The sequence below is a fragment of the Cervus canadensis genome, chromosome 21 (assembly GCF_019320065.1).
Source record: "Cervus canadensis isolate Bull #8, Minnesota chromosome 21, ASM1932006v1, whole genome shotgun sequence".
NCBI lineage: Eukaryota > Metazoa > Chordata > Mammalia > Artiodactyla > Cervidae > Cervus > Cervus canadensis.
This window is the reverse complement of record NC_057406.1, coordinates 52,500,085-52,527,340: the sequence shown is the minus strand read 5'-3', so window position 1 is coordinate 52,527,340 and position 27,256 is coordinate 52,500,085. Positions and strand designations below refer to the sequence as shown.

The 27,256-nt window shown below is 44.4% G+C and overlaps 1 protein-coding gene across 3 annotated transcripts in view; it reads left to right on the top strand.

The window, feature by feature from the left end:
- Positions 1–26,908, top strand: part of APPL2 (adaptor protein, phosphotyrosine interacting with PH domain and leucine zipper 2) — a 54,128-nt gene extending 27,220 nt beyond the window's left edge. For 2 of the 3 annotated variants that reach the window (XM_043440966.1, XM_043440968.1), the window contains exons 6-21: positions 2,045–2,086; positions 2,203–2,261; positions 3,228–3,374; positions 6,639–6,721; positions 9,928–10,086; positions 11,518–11,706; positions 13,143–13,185; positions 13,271–13,327; positions 13,428–13,516; positions 17,149–17,307; positions 17,462–17,514; positions 19,053–19,227; positions 23,340–23,376; positions 23,567–23,707; positions 24,488–24,535; positions 25,792–26,908. In XM_043440966.1, coding sequence (XP_043296901.1) covers positions 2,045–2,086; positions 2,203–2,261; positions 3,228–3,374; positions 6,639–6,721; positions 9,928–10,086; positions 11,518–11,706; positions 13,143–13,185; positions 13,271–13,327; positions 13,428–13,516; positions 17,149–17,307; positions 17,462–17,514; positions 19,053–19,227; positions 23,340–23,376; positions 23,567–23,707; positions 24,488–24,535; positions 25,792–25,926 — 1,616 coding nt within the window. In that variant the 3' untranslated portion in view covers positions 25,927–26,908. The remainder of the gene's footprint in view (positions 1–2,044; positions 2,087–2,202; positions 2,262–3,227; positions 3,375–6,638; positions 6,722–9,927; positions 10,087–11,517; positions 11,707–13,142; positions 13,186–13,270; positions 13,328–13,427; positions 13,517–17,148; positions 17,308–17,461; positions 17,515–19,052; positions 19,228–23,339; positions 23,377–23,566; positions 23,708–24,487; positions 24,536–25,791) is intronic. The other variant, XM_043440967.1, reaches the window with a different exon arrangement.
- Positions 26,909–27,256: the final 348 nt, after the last annotated feature.

Genomic DNA, 27,256 nt, shown 5'->3' with positions numbered 1-27,256 from the left:
TCAGGTTTTCTCCCTCATGACCTTGTCGTGGGTGGGATCTTGTGTGCCGGCTCCCGGCAGGGACCATGCAGTATCCGTGCTCGATTCTGGGATACAGCTATGAACAACAACAGTGGAGCTCATTTAGTGGGAGGGAGTACCTGTGACTAGTTCAGAGAACCTAGTTGCTCTTTTCGGTTAATTTTGGTTCTTCAACTAAAATAAAACTTTAGGATAATTTTATATCATTTGAAATGAAGGTAGTGAAAAAATAAATATAATCTTGAAAAAACTTAGTTGATATTACTTTTGGGAATGTGGATTTTCTAGTCCTTTTGTCCATTTTTATTTCATTGAAAATATTCATTGCTCAGAGAGTAAAGAATTGTATTTTCTACAACACCGATATAAAAAATTATAGAACAGAAAGTCTGAACCTGAGTACTGAAAGATCTGTTGTTTAGGATAGTACTTCCTCTTTAAAAATACAACACCTTAAAGTGTTCTTTTTAGGCAGAAAAGATACCATTCATGGAAGGCCAAATCTTAAATATGAAGCTTTCTTCCCCCTCACTTTGAGATCCTCTGTGATCATATCACCTGAGGCTTACCAGAGAGATGGCAGAAGTGGCATAAACTCCACCCAAGAGCAGTTTGGCAGCAGTAACACTTAATAAATAAAAAATAATACATAGTATGTCAGCTTGTACGAAGAGAAATCTCGATTGAGCAGAATTTTTTATGTTTTTTAGTGTTGCTCATCTATAATCGCATGTAAATCCCAGACCTAAATACAATTGTGTTGTGTGCTGTTTATCCAGTGGTAACTGAAAACTTCATTGAGTGCGTTTTAAAAAAAGATTTTCTCTAAATGAAAATACTAGAAACGTGTAGGAGTGTCATTTAAAAAACAAACTCTAAGTCTCTTGGAGACAGAAGAATTTCCCCTGACGACTTGTACGGTCAGACTGATGTTTCTCAGGTTTGTTGATGGGAACCTCGGCTTGAGAGTGCCCCGCAGCCTTGATGACGTGGCTTTTGTTAGTCCAGAGGGCTCAACTTGTGGAGTAGTAGTATTTACCAGGATGTTAATTTTTATTTTAAGAGAATAAAAATATCCAGTAGTAGTTTTGAAAAGAGAAGTCTCTTAGTATCCATGAAAGAAGTTGTTATCCTTTTCTGATGACACCAAGACAGAGATTTGAAGGGTTTGCCTTGGGTCATACCAACTCTTTAGCAACTCCGTGGACTGTAGCCCACCAGGCTCCTCTGTCCATGGGATTTCCCAGGCAAGAATACTGGAGTGGGTTGCCATTTCCTCCTCTGGGGATCTTCCCAACCAAGGGATTGAACCTGGGTCTTCTGTATTGGCAGGGGGCTTCCTTACCACTGAACTATCTGGGAAGCCTGCTTACCCACCAGTATAAGTACATAATCTGAATGAAGATAATACAAAAGTTTTAAGCAAGTGATTTAAAATTGATAAGGAAAAAACTCTAAAACTGCTCCAATGGGAAGTAAAAGATGAGAAAGAAAAATTAAAGAACAGAAAGGTAGAAAGTAGCCCCCATATTAGAAAGAACAAAAATGTGAAGAGAAATTTGTAAGCTGGAGGCAGTTTTGAGACAAAAAACAACATAAAAAATGTGAAAATGCTTTTCTCTGTTGATAAAGTAAAAATGGATTATTTTAGAATTGTAGAAAGTGTCACTTCCTTTTAAATATCTCCATGCTTTTAAGTTTTTAACCTTGGACAGTCATTGCTGTCTTAACATTGACTTTGATTATTTGGTCTTAGACTTTGTTAAGCTGTCTTTATATATGATGTGTGTGGCACCTACATGGGGTAACATTTATTGGTGTTGGCTTGTTGCAAGTACAGTATACTACATCACTTCAGATGTTTTTCATTAAAGCAAGCGTCCCCAGTCACCAGGACCTGGGAGTGCTGGTGAAGACTTTTCCCTTCCATGTACATATCTTTATTTTCCTGGGAAAACACAGAGCTCTGGGTTGGCATACTTTCTTTTTCCTTGTTTTAAGATGATTCTTTTCTCTCGTTCAGAAGTAAGCACTTTAAAGGATCTTTTTGGACTCGCCAGCAGCGGTAAGCATCTTCTCTGGTCTTGGTATGAGGGTTTAGTTTGTCTGTGGGTAGAGATGCTGAATGAATGTTCTTGCCTTTCAGCCCATCTGGGTGCTAAAATATCTCTTTATTTTTAGAGCACGACCTCTCAATGGCAAAATATAGTAGGCTTCCTAAAAAAAAGGAGAATGAAAAGGTAAGAAAACCTACCTTCCATGTTATTTTTCACTTCATTTATTTAAGCTCCTTTTATGTTTTTCTGTTATAAATTTGTGGCATTGAGGGTATCCTGATGAATTCTTTTTTTTTTTTTCCTACATATGGATTTTTAAAAATATTTATTCTGAATCTCTTAAGTAGACTTCTGCTCCTCTGTTCTAGCTTTTCAAACTGGTTTATTAAACATGAACTTGGAACCATTGTAAAATGATAATCATTTAATGATTCTAACTTAAGCTTGATACCTCATATGATTATCTGACTCATATATACTCAGGCACTTGATCTCCTTGCCCTGGATGTAGACTCTGATTCTTTAACTCATGCTTTCTAGCTTCTTAGCTGCTATAGAGAATATCGGGGACTTCCCTATAGCTCAGATGGTAAAGAATCTGCCTGCATTGCAGGAAACCCGGGTTCAGTCCCTGGGTCCAGAAGATCCCCTGGAGAAGGAAATGGCAACCCACTCCAGTATTCTTGCCTGGAGAATCCCATGGACAGAGGAGCCTGGTGGACCGCAGTCCATGGGGTCACAAGGAGTTGGACACAACTAAATGACTCACACACACACACAGAATATCAAATATTTTCAGGTATATAACTTTTACTTCCATTCCATGATTTCCTGGGAATACAGTCTTATGAGTGAACCAGAATGTTTATGGCTTTGATTGCATGCTGCCATATTGTTTCCCTAAAGGACTGTAGATCTTTGTAGTGCTGCCAGCAGAAAGTCTTGTCTTCACCCTCCCAAACACTGAGATGCCATTAATTTTTGTATTTTTAATTTGACTTTTTAAAAACTTGAGGGAGAACCTTATGTTTTTTGTCACAGATATTGCTCTAATGAGTAAACAAACATGTTTTGAAGTTGCCGGCTTGTACAGAATTGCCTCTTGCTTTGGACAGCTTGCCATCGGTCTTGCTTTCCCCTTTTAACCAGGTGAAGACTGAAATCGTGAAGGAGGTGGCCGCAGCCCGGCGGAAACAGCACCTCTCCTCCCTTCAGTACTACTGTGCCCTCAATGCGCTGCAGTACAGGAAGCGCGTGGCCATGATGGAGCCCATGCTGGGCTTCGCCCACGGACAGGTAGGCCGGTCCCCCTGCCCCGAGGCCTCAGACCTGACCAGCTGTGGAGAACAGCGTGGTGTTCTGCTGACGTAGCCCCTAGGAGACATGGAAGCATCATCAGAGAAAGAAACACAGGTGCACAGCCTTCCTGGAAGCTACTAGATGCAGCACTTGGAGAGCTTCCAGAGGGGCTGGGTCCTCAGTAGCTGGACCTGTTAGGCTGTATGTGCAGGAAACAATGGCCCATTCCCAGGACTCCCGTGGGGAGGAGCCAGCATGGCCTTTGTGTCTGATTCCAATGAAAGCCAGGCCTGGTTCAATTTTCTGAGAAGCCTCTGACTCCCAGATTGGTGGAGCTAGGCCTGCAACCCAGGACTCTGCATGTTCCTTTGTATTCTGTGTGGGAAGGGCTCTTCTCACAAGATAACCTTGCTGAGGTTATTGCCAGCACCTTGGCTTCTGGGGCATGGGGAAACGTTGCCACTGCCTGATGAAGTCTCTGTAGAATACTGATCCAGCTTCTTCCTCCCACTTCACGGGCTGCTGAACACTGTCTGCAGGGAGGCTACAGTTTCAGGGTGGGGCCTTGACCTGGGGCACCAGCCCTCACCCTCCACCCCTGCCCTGCGTTTGCCCCACTTAGCTTGGCTCCAGAACCTCACTTGGGCAAGTGAGAAACACACCTGGGAATCCTCTCAGTTAACCTTCTAGGGACAGAAGGGAATGTGAGGAAGCAAAACATTGAGAAGGAAAAAGGCAACTTTAAAAAAACCCCACATGTGAGCATCTATTATTTTTAAAATACACTTTAAAAATACATATACTTCCAAAAAATAAAATATTCATTTCATACAAAAAGAATAAGAACCTTCAAACATTTAAGCTCAGCTATCTTCTCAATACGTTTGTTACATTGTTTAGTGGTGGGGACAGTAAGGTCAGCTTATGTCTTCAGAGGTAATATTTAACTAGAGCAATATAATCTGTGTGTCAGCTGAGTAAAGCTGGATTAAACCAAAAACTGGCGCTGTCCAGCTGTGGGCTCCAATCCTCAGCAAATCCCTGGGCGCTGGCCAGCTTCCTCGAAGGGGCACGTGTGTCTACTCGTGTATACTCCCTCACACCGTGCTGCCCTCCCCTCTCCTGCTAAATACTGCCCCTCTGCCCCTGCCCTTGTCCTGGCATAGTTAGACAATGCCAGGACTCCCTGCTCTCTCTGACTGATACCTCTTCTTACATCTGACCTCCTTGATTAGCAGTTCTTGTCTTTGGAGCAGTAATTCCTTCTCAGTTAGAGGCCCCGAGTCAGGGAAGGACCTGAACTCAGCATCTCAGAAAGATGAACAGCTCCAGCCCTGACGGGTCAGTGCTTGGGGAGCTGGGTTGGTCAGAGCAGGGTCCTCACAAGGCCTGAAGAAGGATGGGTTTGATACTGGCTGGTTTCACTGGCTCTCACCGCCAAGGATTCCAGCACGTCTCCCAACCTGGCCGCGGAGGGGAAGACATCGGGAGCAGTAGCGCTGGTGTAGCCCTCGAACCTAGGAAGGCAGAGCAGCACACACCATCCTTGTTTGATGGTGGCAGCATCATTTTTGAGGACTGAGGATGGCATGTTTAATTTTTTATATGAAAAGTATGCAGATTTCAAGACAGAAGGCTGGATGAAAGTCTCACCCTGCAGACTTTTAAATTCTGATAAAAACTATAGTTCCTTCCTATAAACGAAGTTGTTGCCTGACACTGAATCTTTGAATGATTCTGAAGCATTCGTTGTCCTCCTGCCTCATCAGCCCTTTGTACCCACTGCCCACGGAGCACCTGCTTTGGTAGCGATGGTCACATGACCACAGTACTTCTGTTGTTCACAAAGGGCCACAAACTGAGGTCTTCGGATGACGTTGCCCCAGATGAGCACCACTCACTTTAGTAGGGGTGGTTTGACTCCATGTTTTCCTTCTCTGGCCCTCAGTAAACAGCTTTCCAGTTAAGCCATGATTCAGGCTTGATGCCTGCCTACAGATTGAGGTTTTGCCATCTGTGTACAGGCACATGAGAACACAAAAAATGTTGTATTTACAGGGTGAGTTGTACATCATGTGGTTGTAGAAGCCAGTGACGAATGCCTTCCTTCCATCAGGTTTTTTTTTAAGAATTGCATGAGCCTCTGCCCTCGGCATTTACGGAATAGTAGAGGAGCTGAGGTATGGACTTAGAGTATCAATTCCAAGGAGTTCAGGGAGGGGAAGCAGAGGAAAACCACCTTCATGCTGTGTCCTCAGAAATGTGGAGTGCTCATTTAACAGACTTTGATTAGTTTAACATTTCTGGGACTCAGAGTGGCATTTACAATGTTGATCTCTGTATGGGCATGGAGCCAGGGCATTTCCTTGCAGGTATCCCTTGCGTTAGGAATACCCCGAGCATTGTGATTCTGTGCTGTGAGAGCTAAGTACACTGGTGTACGTACCTCCGCAGGGCGTCTGGGGGGCCAGGCATAAGGATGCCAGACTGTACCAATGACACCTCCTAGCCTCTTCGAGGTGAGAGGTCGATTTCCATGCCCACCACCCAGACAAGACCTGCTTCCAGATGAGAATGTAGGGGAGCAGGAGGACCCCGCCCCCAGGGTCCAGCACCCATGCAGTGCCACAGCCCTGCTGTGTCCTTCTCATGCACGATCCCCTTTAAGTTGATGTCAGAGTTGGAAGGGCCTTTTCAGGATCCTCAGCCCCATTTTCCCCCTGCAAGCTGGCAGCCAGGTCACCGTCTGTCCGGCCTGTTCAGAGCCACACGTGGCTCGGTGAGCAGGGCGGTCAGTGTGGCCTGCCCCTCACTGAGAGCCACACACTGCCTCTGCTTCTTGCTGGTGCTCTGCATTTCTCCGTGGTAGCTGCTGGAGGTTCAGAGGTGAATAAGACCTAATACTGACCCTGAAGAAATGACTCTAAGTTCACACAGGAAAAAGGTGGATGATAATATCTAAATAATTATCAGTAGTAGTTATTGATGAGGGGAGTATGCACCAAGCACTTACACCACCTCTGGTCTTCACAGCCTTTCGGCGAGTTAGCAGGCTTCATCCCCCTCCCTCTGCCAAGGCACTGAGGGCTTTGGGAGTGACTCTCAGCTGGTGAGGTGGGGCTCAGCTAGAAGGCAGCCAGTGCTGCGGGCAGGAGGGCCTGCTAGTGTCTTCTGCCCTGGTGCTGTCAAGCTCACATTTCATGAGTTTTATCAATCACCTTTGCCAGACAGTTTTCAGAATGTGATAATTGTATCTTTCAGATTAACTTTTTTAAGAAGGGAGCAGAGATGTTTTCCCAGAGTATGGACGGCTTCTTATCTTCCGTCGCAGACATGGTTCAAAGGTAATGCTGTGCTCTGGTTTGAGTCTCCTTTGCCTTTTGTCTTTTCTCCTGAGTCAGTCTCTCTGCAAGGTGGAGGGAGGGCCCCCAGAGCCCTCCACCCCGACCGCCTCCACTCCGTAAATGCTCAGAGACAGCACCCATCTCTTCACTGTGCTCTTTGTGAGTAGTAGTGCTTGGAAAGTCATGATATCTTCAGTTCTTGACTTGTATGGAGCCAGAGTCCTATCTACTACAAATTGTAAATAAAAATTAAGACGTCCACAAGGGTACTTTCCCATTAAGTCCAAGTTCCTCTTCTTAAGATCTTCTTTTGTTAATACTCAAGTTTCACATTATAAGCCAGCAAGTTCGGTTTAGAAGAGATGCTTGCTTTTTTCTCTTGAGAATTAATGGGGTTATCAGCCAGAAGTGCTGCAGCTTTTCAGGAAACTTGGCATCATTTGTGAATGACAAATAGATAAATAAGACATTAAGCCTTTTTAAAATTCATTTAACAGACTGCAGTTCAGCCTTGCAAATGTAGACCGTCCTGCCCACGTTTAATTGAGGCTGCGGCTGCTCGGAGTCTCCTTGCTTCCTACCATCAGTGTCCCCGGTAGTAAGCTCATGGAAGGCGCCCAGGCACCGCCAACACCAGGCTCATTTCATTAACAGCACAGACGCGCAGTTCCTTGAGCACCCCTCACGATTGCTGGAATATAGAAATGTTGTCTCTCTATATATATAGATGTATAACTGATAAGTCAGTGTAAAAAAAGTATAGGATCTTATGTTGTGTGGAAAAATGAAAGTTGTTCATTTTCTTGAGGACATTGCATTTCAAAGTATCTTTAAAAGGCCAGGGAGCAGAATTTATTTGGGCAACACGAGGAGAATTGTGGTTTAGGAAAGCATATATTCCTTCGTGAAAGTCCCTGAGCTGTTTCCCCCCCGGCCCACCCCAATTTCTGGATGCAGGGTAAGTTTATAATTATGCTAGAGAGCGGCTTGTGAAATCTGAATTCGGTTTCCTGCCTTGTAATTTGACTGTGAGCCCCTAGGAGTGTCAGGAGAAAGTGAAAATAGGGAGCCCATTAACTTCTCACTGCAAAACGCTCTCTCCCTTATCTCGCCACCTCTCTCATCCTGCCTTAACTCTCAGAGTCCCGTGGTTTTCTGTGTCTCTGCGAGAATTACTTGTGCTTCAGGGTTTTCTCGTGGACTAGATTTTTATATTAACAGATGGCAGGACGTTTGTGTCCGTTTCCGGCATGCTGCAGTGCTCGCGTCCTCTCTCCTTGTCAGCCTCTCTCTGAACCATCACCAGGGCACCAGCTGTTCCCAGAGTCTCGTGACTGGGCCCTGGCCACACAGCTTGCTCCCAAGGGCTGGGTCTACTTTTGTGAGTTGCGTTACGTTTCTGCTGCCTGACGAGGCATTTTGCTACGGAGGCAGCAGGTGGGGTTCCCAGCTGAACCCGGGAGCCCCGGCACCTCCTGGTTCAAACAGTGAAAGCATTCAGTGAAGAATTCTCATTTTCCTGTCCCTTCCGTTTTCTTCTGGTGAGTAGATAAGTACTGCTGCCCCCCGCCACCCCACGGGAGGGGTCTTACCGCTGCACTGCCTGCCGTGTGTCAGCAGCCAGCCCACCTGAGAGGCCGAGCAGTGTCTCGTGGCGGCTCTGGGCTCTGCAGGGCTCCCCCGGGAGATGGACGCCTGGGCTCCCATCAGGAGTGAGAGGATTCAGAACCTAGCCTGAACCCAAATGGGTGGTATTTCAAACCACCCCTGGTGCCAGGGGCTTTGCGTTTAATGCCTACTCCAAGTGATAACACTTCAGCCTTTTTTCTTGGTTTCTCCTCTCACACACTTTTTAACTAAATAAAACATGATTTTGTAAAAAACAAAAAACGTTGAAGGGAACATATGAAGATGGTGACCTTTCTACCCTGTTCTCTGAATTCCTGCGTTAGCGCAGTTTTTGAGCCTGAGTCCACATGGGTGGGGAGGGGAGGGGGCAGTTACTAAAAGCTCCCTGCAGATGTGCGCACGATGCTGTGTTGGTTCACATGAGGGCTTTTCTGGGGGAAGGCATGCTTACCTTTCATGAGATCTTCAGAGGCTTCTCACAAAAGCTGATGAGCCTACGAGGTTCTGTATATCCTCTTTCTATGTCCTTACTGCTTAATTTTTTTTCCCTCATTTCTTTCTCTCAGCCTTGGCAGTGACAGGCAGGTTAAACTAATGAGGTTCATTGGTGGAGCCCCAGGCATTCCATTCAAATGTCTCAATAGCCAAAATTAACTCAGACTGACTGCTTGTATCAGGGCAACATTAAACAAGACCCAGGCAGTAGACACTGTGAGCCTCTGAGAGGAGAATGTGGAATGACCAAGCCCGAGCTCACTCACCTGCAGAACGCTTTTGAAAGGAAATGCTGAGGAGCTCACTCTAAAACCCTGGACTCACTGGCCCCCAGGCTTCCTTCTGAAACCAACACTGGAGTTCAGTCCTGCCTCCTTACCGCAGTGGGGACGTGGAACAGTACCTCCAGAGTTTGTTTTCTTGGGTGGAGGGACCATCCTGGCAGATTGTGTTTAAGACTTTATAACCCAGGCTGTCCTCACTGGGTGGGGTAGCTGTTGAGGCCTCACCTTATGGGGGAGAAAGGGCAGCTGCTTGTTTCAAGGTAAAGCTTCCAGGTTTTCCACACTTCAGGGCACAAGGAAATGAAAGCCAGACCATGGGCAAACTGGCCTGCCAGCCCGTGCCGTCTCAACTCAAAAGCAGTTGAGTAGCTATCACACAAGGCAGAAGCATTGGCCTTGCGTTTGTGTTTGGGCCTCCACTCCTGCCTAGATGGCGGGTAGGTGGGTGCATGAGTGACGGCCGTCTCCTCCTCGCCTCTCCGGCACTTCCGCGGCTGCCAGCACCTGTGGCTCCCGAGGATGGGCTTGCCTTCTCAAGCTCGCGCTGGTAGTTCTGAGCCTGGACACCGCTGTGTGGGCAGAGTAACCGCTTACCTGGATTCAGGCCTTGCCCAGTTACGCTCTGTTTGGAAACAGCAGTCCTGTTGACACTTGGGGTAACACAGACTGGAGTCCCTGTGGTCTTCAGCTTTCAGGGCCTCAGGTGGAGCCTTGTGTACCCTGTGTGAGGCAGGAAGCCATGGGGAGGCGCAGCCGTCTGCTGTGACAAGCAGCTGACCTGACACCTTCTGTCCCAAGCATCCAGGTGGAACTAGAAGTGGAAGCAGAGAAGATGAGGGCATCCCAGCAAGAATTACTTTCTCTGGATGAAGCTGTTTACACCCCAGACTTTGATGTGGCTGCGCCCCAGATCAACAGGAACCTTATCCAGAAGGCCGGTTACCTTAATCTTAGAAAGTAAGAGTGCTCTGCTTGCCTCCTCCTGAAAGCTGTGTTCCCTAGCAGTGAAGAGCACCTGTTACGTGCCCCATCAAAGGGTGAGGGTGTGTGAGGGTGGGGAAGAGCTCCCACCAGGCGCCCCTCCTGCCTGGGACACAGGACCTGGGCCGGGTCCCAAACTGTGCTGAGAGGTGGGCTTGAAACAGTCGTGGGAGTGAGAACCCGGGAGGCTCACCCAGTAAGACCTAGTCCAGGACACCACAGGCCACCCCCTCCTGCTCTCCAGGCCGTCTGTAGGTAGACAGCGCCTACCGGTCATCGTCCTAGACCACTGAGACCCTTCCCCAGACCCGCAGTGGGTGAGAGCAGCGTGCCAGTGGCCCAGCACTGAGGCCAGAGTCTGAGGGCAAGGAACCTTTCAGAGTCGTCTAGATTTCTATCGACTGAATCTCACATTTAACCTTCAGGTCTTCCAATTGCCCGTTTCAAATTAAAGAGACACTCGGGTTTACCTGTGCCTGAGAGCAGAGCAGGTGCAGTGGTGAACTCCCACTGGTCAGACGCCCTGGCTTGGCCGGGCCCCGTCACTTCTTTTGTCAAATAGAGCTGAAAATTGAACCTACATCATTAAATTGTTACAAAGATTAACTGAGGTAATTCCTAGCAGGTACAAGCACTCCAATGTTAGCTGTTACCATTTTTGGAAATTGTAATTATTGAGGCAGGAAACCTGGTGTCCCATACATAGTCACCACTCCATACACACGGAATGAAGTAAATATATTCAATGCCCCCCAAATGGAGGGTGTATGAAGAGGAATAGCCAGCTGTTTTCCTTCCAGGGTAGAGCTTTGAGAGTCTGTAAAGCTAGTCAAGATCACAAGCCACACATCTCCTTTAGTTCTGTACAGAAAACGCCACAAGGTTCTGGTGTTACTGGCCAGGAACTGGATTTTTCTCTTGTAAACAGCCCAAAAAACAAGAATAACACCTAAGCTGGAACAAAACCCAGTCTGATAAAAGGCACCCAGGATTCTGGGGTATGTGCTGTGGGCTGAGGTGACCCTGGTAACTCTATAACTAGATTTCGAGCAGTTCAGCTCTGAGTCTTAAGAGAAGTGGCCATCCAGGTTTTCAGTGTCCGATGGCTGACACTGGGCTGAGAAGCAGTCTGGCTGCCGTGGCGTAGGTGCCTGCAGTCTACCCGCACACATCCTGGAGCTGGCCCTGGGACCAGCAGAGCCTGTCTTCTCCCCACTCGTTCAGGCCGCGTGGCCCCTCCCCTGCCAGTCTTTGCACTTGAATTCTTTTCAAAGCACTTTTGCTTTAATGTCAAGAAACCCATTGTTTCTAAAACACTACCAATATCCATAAAGAGGCAGCAAGACTCTTGAGGTGCTGTTCATGCTTCCTAGCGCTGACGGGCTTTTCACAATTCAATTCTCACAGTAAAACAGGGCTGGTCTCCACCACCTGGGAGAGACTCTACTTCTTCACCCAAGGCGGGAATCTCATGTGCCAGCCCCGGGGCGCCGTGGCCGGGGGCCTGATCCAGGACCTGGACAACTGCTCTGTGATGGCGGTGGACTGTGAGGATCGGCGATACTGCTTCCAGATCACCACTCCCAATGGAAAAGCGTAGGCCACATGGGCTCCTGCGGGAGGAGTGGGCAGAGTCCGCCTCTGTGAGGGCCTCCTAGGTCACTCTGCGAGGTGGCCCTCCTTGGGGGAGGCCCCGCTCTGAGTGATGTCGACCTTTGCAGAGGCTGGTTTTATGTTCTCTTTATATGGTCCTGTGTCCTTGGTTAATTAGAGTCCAGCCTGCCTTATATAAGAAGTCCCAGGGAGGAGACTTCCCTGGAGTCCAGTGGTTAAGACTCCATGCTTATGACACTGCTGGGGGTGCAGGTTGGATCCATGTTCAGGGAACTAAGATCCTGCATGCCACGCAGCCAAAAAGAAGAAGTCCCAGGCAGGACTTGTCTGTGACTTTGGAGAAGGGGTGACCTACATGTGTAGAGAGCGATGGAAGGAGCTATTGATCAGTAGCAGCTCAGAGAGAGGGGTGGTGCCAGGCTCTTCCTGTTACTAGACAAGCCTTTGTGTCTGCATCATGGGGGTTGGCTGTGCAGCTGAAGGGGAAGGTGGGTGCCCGCCTGAGGAGTCCACTCCTCCAGCTGACCCAGCTGATGTGAGCAGGACGTTCAGCTGCAGCAGTGTTGTTTCGTTAACCCGCTGTCCCCACATACTGCTGTGCACCTCAGGCCCAGAAGAGACCACACACTTACACAGCGGCAGGCTCGTGTCATCACAGTAGACCCTGTCCAGGCGGGATCCCCTCTCATTTAGAGCATTGTTCTGAAACTGCTCCGCGGAGTCCGGAGCCCCGTGAGGTGCTCCAGGCCTCACCTGCTTGTGGGAGGAGCGGCCCTGTGCTCAGAACTGCTCTGCTTACATTTCCCTTCTCCACTGGGCTTCTGAACTGACGTTCTCAGGGGAGGGGCAGTGTTGTATGGTGTAGACCGTCTCTTCTCCCAGAATGGCAGAGCATATTTAGACATCCTTCCTCCCTGGGTGTTGGGGAATGACTTGGGAATGAAGATTCTGGATTCTAGCCACAGTCCCAGGCAGTTACATAACTCCTCTGGGCTTCACTTCCCTGAGGTAAGAAATACGATCCATGTTGCCCAGCTCCCAGAGATGAGATGAGGAACACATGAGCCGGCAGGTGTGGAGTCCCTTTAGGAGCGATGCCTTTATGGAGTTAGGGCAGTGTGACTTGTGTCTTACTCCCAGCCCAGGGCATGCAGCTATTCAGTTTTAGGAAGGTGTGGAATGGCTGCTGGTTCTTCTTTGGGTGTGGCTGGAAGAGTGGTGAGGCCAGAGTTTTGGCCACCTTGGATCATCTACGCAGGGCCACAAGATGGTCCACGCTGCAGAATCATGACCTTGGGCTAGCAGGTCTGAGTCCAGCTTGTTCATTGTAGAGATGGGAAACCTGAGGCCCAGGAGAGGGAAGTATGTCCCAGTCACAGAGATCTGGGAGGCACTTACTTAGATGTTCTTTATTTCAGGGGAATAATCCTCCAGGCAGAAAGCAGAAAGGAAAACGAAGAGGTAAAGATTTCATTTGTTCTATTCTGTTGTAGTATGGTGGGTGACTTTGGGATTCAGCAGGATTTTTTTTTTATGTCGTCTGCAGTGGATATGTGCAATAAACAACATCTCCAGACAGATCTACCTGACTGACAACCCAGAGGTAATTCACAGCCACCCCGCCTGCATCTCAGCACTTTTCTCAGTGTGAAAGGTAAGCATCCACCTCCTGGACCTGAGTGTGTCTTCCTGTGGATTTTTAGGCGGTCGCCATCAAGTTGAATCAGACGGCTCTCCAAGCAGTGACTCCAGTTACAAGCTTTGCAAAAAAACAAGAAAGTCCATGCCCCAGGTAACTAAAGGACAAAAGAAAAGTAGCTTTTTGGAGCCAAACTGTGTATTAGGAATTTCACATGTACTAGAAATTTCATGCTTCCAGACCTCCCAGTCCAGCCCTGTTCTACAGAAACAGTAACTCTGACCAGGAAAGGGTAAACACTTTGCTCAGGGTCACACCACAGATGGGGGGCCAAGCCATGATTCAAAGCTGCCTGCTTTCAACTTCGGCCGCCTTCCCTGGGTCCACGTGGCTACAGCCTGAGCAAATGGCACGTGCACCGACCAGCATGTCTGCTAGTCAGGAGTTCTCCCCACATTGGTGTCAGTATCAGCAGAGTTATGGAACCAAAACAAAATTTTTTAAAATAAGGAAGAAAGTCACCTTTTGTGTGTCCATGTTACAGCTGTAGGCCTTCTCAGCACATACAGTGGTATTTTCATATCTGCATGTTTCACATACATATTTTTACTTTTTTCATAATTGTTCCTTTAACTCCACACTATTCCATCAATTATTATTATTGTCTGTTTGAGTACATTGGTTTGTCTTCCCTTCCTTTACTTGCTGTTGTCATTTATAGTGAGCATTTTCACATGGACAGCTATCCTCTTGTTTTGAATGCTGCATTAGGATTTATTCTAGGAATGCCGCCCTTTATCTAAACGGGATTTTCCACTGGTTAAATAATAGCAGGCCGATTTATCTGTTATGCTGATGAAAGCATGGTATCAAGGGGTGAGTTAAATCATGGATGTATCAGGCACCCATCTTCAGTGGCATGGGAGGAAGAACCCCATTATGTGTTTTACGGCTGCTGTCCAGTGATTCCAGCAGACAGTTGTCAGAAAGCGCAGAGTGGTTAAGTAACTTGCCAGGGTCTCAGTCTGGTGCAGTGTGGAGCCAGTGTTCACACACCCAGCACGGGGACGGGAGGAGGAAGAGCACACGGTGAAACAAGACAGGTTGAGTCCAACCGTGAAAGAATGGCAGCGGCAGGCTCTGAGAAGGGGGGGCAGTCTGAACGCCGTGGCCAGACTGCTTGGTGGCCCTTCCTAGGAGAGAGTGGGTGGGGTGGGAGAGGAGGAGGGCAGAGGGCCCCATGCGATGTCCTGTGAGGAGAACCTGAGCCAAGGGAATGAAAATGAGGAAGAGGCAGCAAGTCTTGAGAACACTCCAGTGCCCTAATTTAAGGATACCAGTTTACACACAAGTAGCATGCTTATCAAGTGCAGCTTTAAGGAAAGCACTTTATGAATGGAAATGGAAATCCAGATCCAGCCAGTGGGGCTCCTCTCTGAGCCTCGGATTGGGTCAGTGTCTGTCCTCTCTTTGTAAAGCCATGCGAGTGTGAGGGGACAAGAGTGTGAGGGGGACAGAGTGGAGAACATGCCCTAGACTGGAGTTAGGAGACGTGGTCTTACCAACAGCTCTGCTCTGAACACAGATGGATGTCCCTGAGTGAGTTATCAACATTCCAGGCCTCTGTCCTGACTCTGACATGAAATGAATTAGACCACCTCCGAGGCCTCTTCCCACTCTTAAAATACTGTCTGGGGTGCCAAAGTTCAGTTATTGTTAGTAATTAGGTGTGATTGGCTTTCTGAAAAAACAGTTTGCAGCCTCAGATTCAGTAACTGATTTTTCTCTTCTGTTCTAGAATATGTAAACTACATTCTTAGAAAGGACCCTATAGAAGAATCCCTAGAAAAAAATGACTGTAGCCAGCTGGCTGAATCAGCCCAGAGACTGGCAGGGTGACACGTGGCTGCCAGGTGGCCTCTGAGCAGTGGAGGGGCAGGGTACTCTCTTAGGGTCAACTCATTAAGGATAAAGAAATGTTCTGATGACAGTGAGGGGATGAAGCAGACAAACTGTGTTCTTGGGGACAAATTGCTGTTCACTTCCAAGCAAATCTCATGTGTGGCCTTCACTTATTCTGCAGTTACTTATATCTAATATTCATTCATTTATCCTGTTGTTCAACACGTTTGTTAAATGTCCAGTATGTGGCCAGGCAATGAGCTAGGGCATGAAACTTACAGACTCGTAGGGAAAGACAGGCAAGAGGTAAATAAGTTAAAATACAGGAAAGCACTATTATGGTCAAGATAAGAATGCTGTCGTAAAGAATAAAGAGTAGACCAATTTAGGGCCTATCTGGGGAGATAGTATTTAAACTGAGAAGTAAGAGATGAGAAGTAGCCTCTCTTGCAGAGAGCCAGACATACTGCATTCCCAACATCAGCTGTGGTGGCTGAATGGCAGAGAAGAGCTTGGTGTCTTTTGGGAACTGAAAGGATATCAGTGTAACTAGATGATGGTCAGCCAAGGGAGGCCAGAGAGGAGATGCACTTGGGAAAGAGGGAGACAGGGACAGATTGTAAAGGAAGTCAGACTCACACCTTCCTCCAGTGAGTCACTTGTATCATACTTCCCCCTTAAAGACTGCATTGAACAGCAGGTGTGATTCTGTCATTCTGCTTACTAAGGCAGTGTGACACTGTGGGAAAGACTCAGTTCTTAATCTAGCTCACCCACCAGATAACCGAGTGCATTCAGGATCATCAGCTTCTCTAGAAGCTGTGGATTCCTTTTCTGTTAACAGTGGAGGTTAAACTAAGTGTCTCTCCTTGTAGTGACTATCTACTATTCTGTCTGTTGTATCTCTGTCCACTTTCCATTCATTATGCTCATTTGTCAGATGATACTATAAAATAGTTCTTACAATGTATTAAGTTATTGACATACTTGAGAAATTTGAAATACTGATACACAAAATATCAAATGAATGGAAAGATACTGAGAGTCTTCTTTTGGTTCAAATAATGTAAGAAATTCAAAATACTTTCACATTCTTTGCCCCTCACAGGCACTTACACTCTAGCTCAGGAGAAAAGATTATAAACATACGAAAGGTTAAATTACAGCATGCTGACACTGGAAGAGGACAGACAGGGTGAATCACTGTTCAGACAGTGCTCTACTGTTCTGGCCACAATCTCCAAACAGCATGTGTGGGTCCAGTGCTAAGCCCCGGAGGCACACGGAGGTCCACGACTATCCTCCTGCCTTCCTGAGAAGCACCACAGGGCTGCAGAGGGAGAGGGTCGGGCTGGCTTGAAAGGCCTGGTGGACGGAGGGCGGTCTGAGCCGATGTTTGCAGTGCAGGAGAGGGTGAGCAGTGGAACTGAGGCAGAGTTGGCAGGAGCACAGTGGAGGGTGCGCTGAGCGGGGGAGAGGGAGGCCCTCCGGAGGAAGGACAGCCAGGGTGTGACCGCTAGGCCAAAATGTAGTATTCATTCAGCAAACATTTGTGAGTGCCTACTGTGTACCAAGCAATAAATATGATTTAGCTACAGCTCTTGCCCTCAAAAACCTGTCTTAAAGAGAGAAAGATACAGGAAATTAATAGGTAATATAAGCAGCAGTCTAGCATCATGTGGAATGTCATGCACAGAACGTATCTAACGAATTTTAACCACGGATGTGAATGACAACTTAAAAGATTTATTGGTAGAGTAAGTTAGATCTTCTCCCTTATCTACCTGTAAAAGTCACATAGGCATTCGACATGTATTCATTTGATTGTAAAAACTTAAGGTCAAGAGGCATTTAAAAATTTTTTTTCCAACTTCGTACTCTAGCCAGAATGTGAAAAGTTCAGAGATGGAAAATGACAAGATAGTTCCAAAAGCAACAGTCATTATACCTGAAGCTGAACAACTAATTGCACCTGGAACACCTATTCAGTTTGACATTGTACTTCCCGCTACAGAATTCCTTGATCAGAACAGAGGAGGCAGGTATGGGCTAAAAAGGGGGGTTATCTCTGGGAGAATGTCGTCCCCCCCCGCCCCCCCTCCCCAAAGACTGTCCCCTTCTGGCGTAGAGTTCAGGTGTTAAGTGTTGTTTGAACTGAAGCCCTCGGGATTGTTTTGACTCTGGCTGTCCCCCTAGGCGTACCAACCCCTTTGGTGAAACTGAGGATGCGACATTTCCAGAAGCAGAAGGTAAGTGGCTCGTTTTGTGTGCTTTTTCTTTCCCCAGCACAGAATTATCAGGGCCCTTGAAGTAAGATGTGAAGTCATGTTAGGACAGGTCTAGCGTAGAAACTTAGGGGTGGCTGACACATTCTCTGCAAGCATCGTACCATCTAGCCACATCCAATAACCTTTTTGTAGCTCCTGCAGAGCAATGTTGCCGAATCTAAATCTGCTATCATGTTACTGCAAAACAAACTCCAAGAGGGTAAAATCCAGATGCGTCATAAATAGGCTGTTTCATTTTAGAAAAATAAAAGCACAAAAACTCATTCTTTAATTTGAAGATGATATGAAAGATGGGGGGGGATAAAAGGTATTTAATTCATTGTAACTCAGATTGTTGTCTGATTTACATTCTTGTAAGGTACATAAGAACATACCCAATAGAGCTAACCATAACCTGCTACTCCACAGAGTGCGGCTCCCAGCCAGGACAGTTCAGAAGTGCTGGCAAGGCCTTCTGTTTTAACACAGCTTCCTGACTGAAGCCACAGAATGTCATTAGAATGAAATGCCACTTATGTAAATTTAAAAGTAGGACTTGCGAAGAGGCATTTCTCACAGCTTTAGGCAGAAAAAGGAAAAATGATGTTATTAAATAGGCTCTGCCTCAGATCTGACTCTCTAGCTGACTTTTCACACAGTCCACACTTTGTTACCGGTCTATACAGAAAACATCAAACTTGTAAAAAGTATCTTCATATGGGAGTAACCATTTATAACATGTCAGTTATATTTTCCTAATTTGTTTTTTAACCATTTAGTTATTTTTTAGGGGCTAGGATACTAAAAGGGAAGAAAAGTGAAGAAAATGTAGGCTGCTTACTTTCAAATGGTAGAAAGGAGAACTGTTGTTCTTACAGAAAATAAGATCTTCCAAACCTTCTTCATGATTTTCCAATTGTGATTGCTGTCACTCAGCTTGTCAGGTTATGTGTCATTATCAAGAAGCCAATACTGTAAGCTCATCAGCATCAAATAAGTTAAGTGAGATCTCCCAGAGTTTATGGAATGTCATCACTGCCCTTCAGTAATAGATGATGTGCATAAATTGAGTGAGATCCAACATCAGGTCTTCAAATAAATTTTCTTATATAAGAGGATTTTATCAGCAGGCCAAAGTAATGAATGAATATTCTATTATCTGGAAAAGCTCATTTTCGGACAAAAGGAAGATGATACACTTTCTTTTACATGTGGTCCCTAGAGTTTTAGTACTAGAAGGACATTCATCTGGTTTCATTTTATAGATGAAGAAAAAGAGGTGCTTTTCTAGTCTAATGAATAGTTCCAAACAGACAAAATGTAGACAGTAGAAGATTCAGAGCTTTGGCAGTTTGTGGTTTACATAATCAGAGTACTGAGAAGTTTTGGCTTTAGAAAGCCCTCCAGAAGGCAAGGAGAATCTGAAGCTGGCCTGTCTTCAGACCAGAACGTGTGCCTCTTGTGCGTGGGTCGGCAGGCAGGAAGGAACATGATCCTGAGCGGAAAATGCTCTCTCGCAGATTCTCTTTTGCAGCAGATGTTTATAGTTCGGTTTTTGGGATCAATGGCAGTCAAAACAGACAACACTACGGAAGTGATTTACGAAGCGATGAGACAAGTACTGGCTGCTCGGGCTATTCATAACATCTTCCGGATGACAGAGTCCCACCTGATGGTCACCAGTCAGGCCCTGAGGTGCGTTCAGTTTCGTTCTCAGACTTCCTACAGCTTCTACGAACTCCCTGTTAAGGCACGTCTAACCATCTAGAATGTTCACAGTAGAATACTTGTTTGATTGGATTAAGTGAAGACACGGTTCATATTTCTGCTTTGCTTTTTATAATACATTTCGATTTCATAAGATACACTGGCTCAAAGAAGTGCCCTTTAAGATGAAAGCTGGTACTTTTAGAAACTGGCATTTTCAGTGGTGAGTGAATCCCACCCCTTGTGCATAAAGATGCTGTCCTTTGAGTGTACTCTCTCTCTGAGCTTGCAAATGAAAGGGGTTTTGTTTTTTCCTTCACCTCAGCTCAGAGTACTGTTTAATAAAACCTTAAAAACTGTGAAAACAGAACATGAGCCTGCCTGAGATAACTAGACCACCACAAGGAAAATCTGGTTAATATTTGTTGGGCTGAAAATAAAGTCAAGCCATACCAACTACATGATTTGGGGTTTCAAATAATAAGATCTGTATGGATGATGGCAAACAGTGGTCAAGCTGTGGTTGGCACAGGTTTTATTAAGACCTGCACTGTCCATGCTGCAGCTACATGAACATCTGAAACCTAACTCATCTGAGCTGAGAAGTGTAAAACACATGCCAATATTTAAGCTCTCATACTAGGGTTAGGGTCAGGGTCATACCCACCTCAAAGAGAAAGCAAAGTAATTGTTATGTTAGTAACACCTCTGGCTGGTAAGATTTTTGATCTATTATAGTAGTATATTAATTACACTTTCACTTTTTTTTTTTGATGTGGCTGCTAGAAATTTTTGAATTACATATAAGGCTTACATTAAATTTCTATGGGACAGCAGCACTGCTTTAGAGTCTTATTCCTGACTCTGGCATTTATTAGTTGTTTGAACTTGAGCAAGTTACTTAACCTTTGTGCCTCAGTTTCTTCAGTTATAAAATGAAAACAACCATATCCACACCACATAGTGTTGTCATGAGGAATAAATGAGTTAATTCATGTAAAATACAGCCATGACTGTCACATAGAAGGTGCTCAATAAATGGTAAGTTTCAAAACAGTTAACCAGTACTTTGGCAAAATCAGAATATAGTTTCTTCCATTTATTAAAATCAGTCCTTTTCATTTGTTACAAACCTACTTAGAATGAGGGTTTTTTTAAATTAATTCATTCATTTTAATTGGTGGTTTCTGCCATACAGCAGCCTGAATCAGCCACAGGCGTACATGTGTCCCTCCATCCTGAACCCCCCTCCACCCTCCCCCCCGGCCCCTCTGGGTTGTCCCAGGGCACCAGCTTTGAGGTTCTTACGAATAAAAACTTACATTTATTTAAAGCTTTTCTCCAAGTATGTCCTGGACCTTTCATAGGCATTGGCTCATTGTTCTTATAATCACCACCAAAAAGATTAAATATATGTAAAAGCACTGAGGAAAAAGTAGTGCATCAGAGAACACGATCCAAAAAAAGGGCAAAGACCACACACAGAAAGGGAGAGAACATTGTCAGATCCTCCTTATCTAACACACAGAACTCTCACAAATCAACAAAGGAAAACCTCAGTTTAAAAATGGACAGAGGACTATCTCTGCCTCCAAAGATATGTAATTGGCCAACAAGCACATGAAAATATGCTCATGTCATGAATAACATGTAAATCTTACCCAGAACCACTTCATACCCACTAGGATGACTATAGATTTTTTAAAAAAAGAAAATAGCAGGTGTTAGCAAGGATGTGAAGCAACTGGAACCCATTGCTGGTGGGCATGTAAGATGGTTCAGCCACCGTGGGAAGTAATTTGGCAGTTCCTTTGTAACTTAAACATAGAATTCCATTCCTGGGTTGATAGCCAAAAGAATTTAAAACAAGTGTTCATATAAGAGTACTGTCCACAATAGCCAAAAGGTAGAGAAATAATCCAAGTGTCCATCAAAAAGATGAATATATAAACAAAATAGGGTATATATGTACAGTGGGGTACTACCCAGCCTTAAAAAGGAATGGAGGTTCAAGAGGGAGGGGACATATGTATACCTGTGGCTGACTCATGTTGATGTATGGCAGAAACCAACACTATTGTAAGCAATTATCCTTCAATTAAAAATAAATTTTAAAAAAAGGAATGAAGTACTGGTATATACTACAACACAGATGAACCTTGAAAACATACTAATTGAAAGACAGACACGAAAAAGCCACATATTATTGTATGATCATTTATATGAAATATCCAGAATAGGCAAATCTACAGAGACAAAGATTAGTGAGAACTGCCAAAAGCTGAGAAGAAAGTAGAATGGGAAGTGACTGCTCTAACAGATACAGAATTTCCCTCTGAGGTGATGAAGTTGTTCTAGAACTAGATAGTGGTGATGCTTGTTCAATACTGTGTTGTGTTAAATGTCAAGAATGGTGAATTTGATGTTAGGTATATTTTACCACTATACACACACACATCCTTGTATGGGAATTCATATGTTTTTAGAAGTCACACAGAAATCAGATCTTAAGAAGCAAATACAGGTTACCTGATATACACAACAAACTAAAAGTTTTAAATTTCCATTTATAGAAAACTTACAAAATACTTTGGTTATCCCAACTTGAGGGAAATTGTTTATGATGTATATTTTAAAAATCATTAAATTCATACTCACTAATGAAAGTCAAAGAAAGTGAAGTCGCTCAGTCGTGTCGGACTCTTTGCGACCCCATGGACTGTAGCCTACCAGGCTCCTCAGTCCATGGAATTTTCCAGGCAAGAGTACTGGAGTGGGTTGCCATTCCCTTCTCCAGGGGATCTTCCCGACCCAGGGATCGAACCCGGGTCTCCCGCACTGCAGGCAGATGCTTTACCTTCTAAGCCACCACTAATTACTGAGCCACTCACTAATGAAGACATAAGTAATTATTTAGCTTTGTAGCTTAAAATTCCATGCATGTTTTGTTAATCACCTCTTTGAAGTTTACCGAGGTTCTTATCCCAGTTTTACAAAGCAGATGAGAGAAGGCAGGGTGACTTGCATAAGATCATGAAGTTAGTATGCAGGAATTTAGTCTTGAGCCCTCTGATGATAAATCCTATGCTTTAACAAATATAAGTGTATATTTTTCAAATTGTTACCATGGAGTGGGGGACAGCTTTATTGAAATATAACTTAACATACTGTACAATTTACCGATTTGCAGTGTTTTTTAGTATGTACAATTTGCACAACTGTCACCCAGACAGTTTAGAACATTTTCATCATCCCCCCAAAAAACTCAGACCCATCAGCAGTCACTCCCTTTCCCCTGCAACCTGCTCAGTTCTAGCCACTAATATGTCTTAGCAGATTTTCCTATTCTGGACATTCCATATAAATAGAATTATAGCCATCTTTTAATAAAGAGAATAGATATTTCACTTTCACTTATGAAACTTACAGCACATCAATAATAATTTATATACACAATACTATGTTTTAGAAAGTAGAAATTTGTATCTATAAAATGACGGTAAACTCTCTATAGTTTTCTCAGATCAGATATGGATGACGCTTAAAGTGCTGTTGAGAGTATCTAGAATGCCTTCCTACAGTGACTCCTCCTACACCCAGACTGACAGTTTGGTTAAATTTGGGAACAGTTCCGTTAAATCTCTTAACTGGTCTCACCTCTACCCCATGTGTTTGAGAAAACTTCTTAAAACTAAGAAGCATCTGTTTCTGATACTTACGGGAAACAGGCTGATAGGAATTTCTAAGGCGGCGGCTGCAGAGTATTATCCATCCACATTAATTTTTCTGGAGAATTATAATGCTGCCTCTTTGGATAAGCACTAAAATGCCGTGAAACCCACTGTTTGCCATCATCTTCCATTAAAGATGCCCTGAGGTTTAACTGCACAGGTGCAATCAAGGCAGAAACCAGGGCACTCCGCTCCCTTTTGATGGTCACAGGGTGCGCTCACCTTGCCCTCAACCAGACAAAAACATGTGAAAATATGTTTTCATGTTTAAAGTGTTATATGGTTTCCTTCTGAAGTTCTACCGACTCATCTAAGAATATAATTTTATCCAACATTTGTGATATAATGAATCTCTTATTAAAATTTCAGGTTGATAGACCCCCAGACTCAAGTAACAAGGGCCAATGTAAGTACCTGCTGCGTGCTAACTGCAGTGATTACTCTTTAATTCCCCTTTAAGTCACCGGAAACACCCAGTGTGCACTTAAAATTTACTTGCCAGATTAAACGTCACTAGTAGTGTGCACTGTTTCCATGGAGAATGACCCTAACTCCAGTTTGTTGCGTCGTAACAGTCTATTCCTGTTTTTTTCTAGTTTGAACTCACCAGTGTCACCCAGTTTGCTGCTCATCAAGAAAACAAGAGACTGGTTGGCTTTGTGGTCCGCTTGCCTGAATCCACAGGCGGAGAGTCTCTGAGCACATATATTTTTGAAAGCAACTCAGAAGGCGAAAAGGTCTTGTTCTTTTCTTCATCTTAAGATGCTGCAAAGGTGGCCAAAATAGCAGCTCAGTTGGGAGAGCATTAGACTGAAGATGCCATAATATTTCAGTCCAAAAATAGATATTTAAAGGGTTATTTTGCACAAACCTCTTCAACATTTAGTTAACTATTCTTCAGGTCCCCACTGAAAACTGGAGTAAAATTTCCATATGGAAAGTACATATCAAGCGAAAGAGTGAAGAACTTTAAGGGTGAAATACAATTGCTTAGGAGAGATCAGGAAATGTTAAAAGGCAGTTCACCTAAACTTTGTTCTTTTTTTAAAAGTTACAGTGGAGAAAATCTTTTCTCAGGGAGGAAACCAAGGAAGCAGATGTCAGGAAAGTACATCTTAACTGTTCTTTTCTTTAGTATGAAACTTTGTGGCTGCCTTTGCTACTTAGAAGTAATCAAAATGATTCAACCCTTCTTTCAGGAAGTATCTGTTAAGCACTGTGTGTATGAACATGCAGTGGCTAAATATGGTTGAGAGAAAGGAAAAAAGCATCCGGTAAGAATTTTAGACTATTTAATAACGTCAGTTTTCACTTAACATAAAGTGGCAACAGGAGACCAGTACAGGTGGATGCTGGTGTTCAGAAGCCCCACCTGACCAACTTCCTGCAGCCAGGTCCTCTGCCTCCACGGTGACGGAAGCAGACTGTGACCTCACTGTACTTTCAGGATCACATCATCTTCTCAGGTTCTTATCCTTCTCTGCCAAACACTGCTTTTCTTGTTTTTTTTTTTGCAGATATGTTATGCTATTAATTTGGGAAAAGAAATCATTGAGGTTCAGAAGGTAAGGTTCATTTTAGTGCTGGCTGAACAACTCAAAAGTTATCTGTACACTTATCTTTCTCTCAAAAACGATGCTCAGTAGGCAGGGTGGCCACGTCTGGGGCTTCCTTTTAGGCCTTCTGTGTGTCAGGCATTTTTGGTCAGCTGGGGTCCTCTGTCACTGGAAACACGTGGCGTTGCTAACAAATACCACGGCTACAGCTCCTGCGGTGGTTGGCTAGGTCTCCTGTTTCAGATTAAAGGACACCAACCAGTATCTGCCGTGTGCTCTAAGGCCTCACCCCCCAGAGTGGCCACAGGCCCAGCAACACTGAGATGTTATCTGGAAACTGGAAGTGAAGACTCTCAGACCTCTCTATCAGTAGTTTATCATCTTTCATTTAGCCAACTAATTTTTGATAGCAGATTCTGTGTAAGAAAAATCCTTGCAGTTATAGCAGTGAGTCAGAGACAGTTCCTGCCCCCAGGGGCTTCTAGTTCAGCACTGCCCCGCAAAACTTTCTGTAAACTTTCTGTAGTAACAGAGACGGTCTGTTTAGTATGCAGATTGAATGTGGCTAGTGTGACTAAGGAACTGGATCTGAAATTTTTAGTTTTACCTAATGTAAATAGAAACATGTAGCTAGTGGGTATCACACTTGTACAGGGAGGGGCAGGCAGGTCAAGGACGAGGACCAACATGATGAAAAAGGAGCACGCACGGCAAGTTTGTATTTTATGGTGTAGGTCAGAGTTGGCAAACTTTCTGTAAAGGGCCAAACCTTTCCAGGCTCACCATCTCTGCTGCCAAACTGCTCAACTCTGCTGTTGAAACACGAAAGCAGCCATAGTACGTAAATGACCTGGCGTGGCTATATTCCAGTAAAACTTTATAAAGACAAGTGCTGAGCCAACCAGTCATAGTTGGCACTTCTTGGTAAAAGGAAATAGAGTAAAAGGAAAAACAGGAGTTTTAAAGACAGCGGTCAGGGCTGTGAAAAATTCCGCTCTGGACTCTTCCACAAAAATGATTGAGTTTGCTATGTAAATGATATTTTGGCTGACAGGTAGAACCTTTGCCTAGTTTTTGGGAGAAGTAATACAACTGAGGTGTGGTTTTTTTTTTGTTTTTTTTTAAGAGATGCAAGAAGGCATACCTAAGACAAGAGTCAGAAGAAATGAGGCTAGATTACAGAATATAATGACAGCCAAACCAAAGGGGTTTTAAGTGCATTTTAAGTGTTTTCTTTTCTCCTTCTTAAACTCCCGTAACTTCAGGATCCAGAAGCACTGGCTCAATTAATGCTGTCCATACCACTAACCAATGATGGAAAATATGTACTATTAAACGATCAACCAGATGACAATGACGGAAGTCCAAGTGAAAATAGAGGCGCAGAATCTGAAGCATAACTTCCTTGCGCCTTTGGGTGAAGACCACCCAGGAAGGAGAGCTACCTCCTTAAGGGTTTTCAACTTCTCTGATACATACAGGCACACCACCTGGTTTCAGAATGCTGACAATCGCTTGTGGAATGTACTCTTGATGCCTTGGTACTGAGACTTGGGAGGGAAACAGTAAGGAATGGTTGACAACATACCCATCTACAAATGTTATTTTAGGTGCTTTGTGGTAAGTCCTTTTCTTAGATTGCATTGTTCAGTGCTCAGAATGAAAGCTATGAAAAAAACACACTGTTCACTTTATTTCAATGTCATCTCTTTTCAGTTTCCAGTATCCTTTAAAAAAAATGGTAAAAGTCTAGATTTATAATTTGATAGACACTAAGTATTTCCTATTAATATAATCTATTTTTGTATTTTAATGAAACTGAAAGTGCCTGTCATTCTGAAATTGGTCTGTTTATAATCAAGTCTGTCTCATCATTTCGACCTAACAGCATTAATCTGTGCAGTCAGGTGGTGAGCCCTGTGCTTTGAAGTCCGAGCACTAGCAGGAACGCAGGTCTAGTTTTGGTGATTGTTCAAACATCACACAACAAAAAGACAAGCAGATAAGTACCACAGAAGATGTCTGATTTTACAGTGGAACCTTAATGAACCAGCATTTGGAGTGTATGGGCCTTTAGATACTGTTTTAGGGGTGGAGCACCATGGACAGTGTGCAGCTCTACCAATCTCTATATTTCTTCTGAGCCAGACCCTCCTTAAAGAAGGGACCAATGAATTTTTAAACTCACTTGAAGCACAGCTGGCCGTGGGGCTTGGTAGAAAAGTACCCTGACACACAGGTTCCAGACATCCTAGCCCATTAGGAAATAAGCATAATGATCTTTAATTGATGCAGTGTATTTAATTATAACCAAGTTCAACAGAAATACCACTGTCTTTGTAATAAATTAACCTAGCAATAAATGCTAGCAAATAAAAACTATCACTCTGTTTCTTTTTGTGGTTATTTTCTACAACATCCATGAAAGCAAACTAAAGTTGTTTCTGTAGCTTTAACAGTTAATTAAAAAAAACAAAAACCAAACTCCAGGACATAATGAAATCACAGCAGAGGGTATGTATTATGCAAGGTAAGTGGAATAACGTGATCAAGGCCAAATTTTTAAAAGGTGCTGCTTTTAAAATGGATTAAAACTTTTGTAACTCAAAATTAAACTGGCACCATCAGGAACACAGTAACCTGGTCAAAACAGTATGAAAGTATACACCATAAAATCATAGCATAACCATAGTAGCTCATAGCTGAGTAAGTTCTGACAAGCTTCAAGAG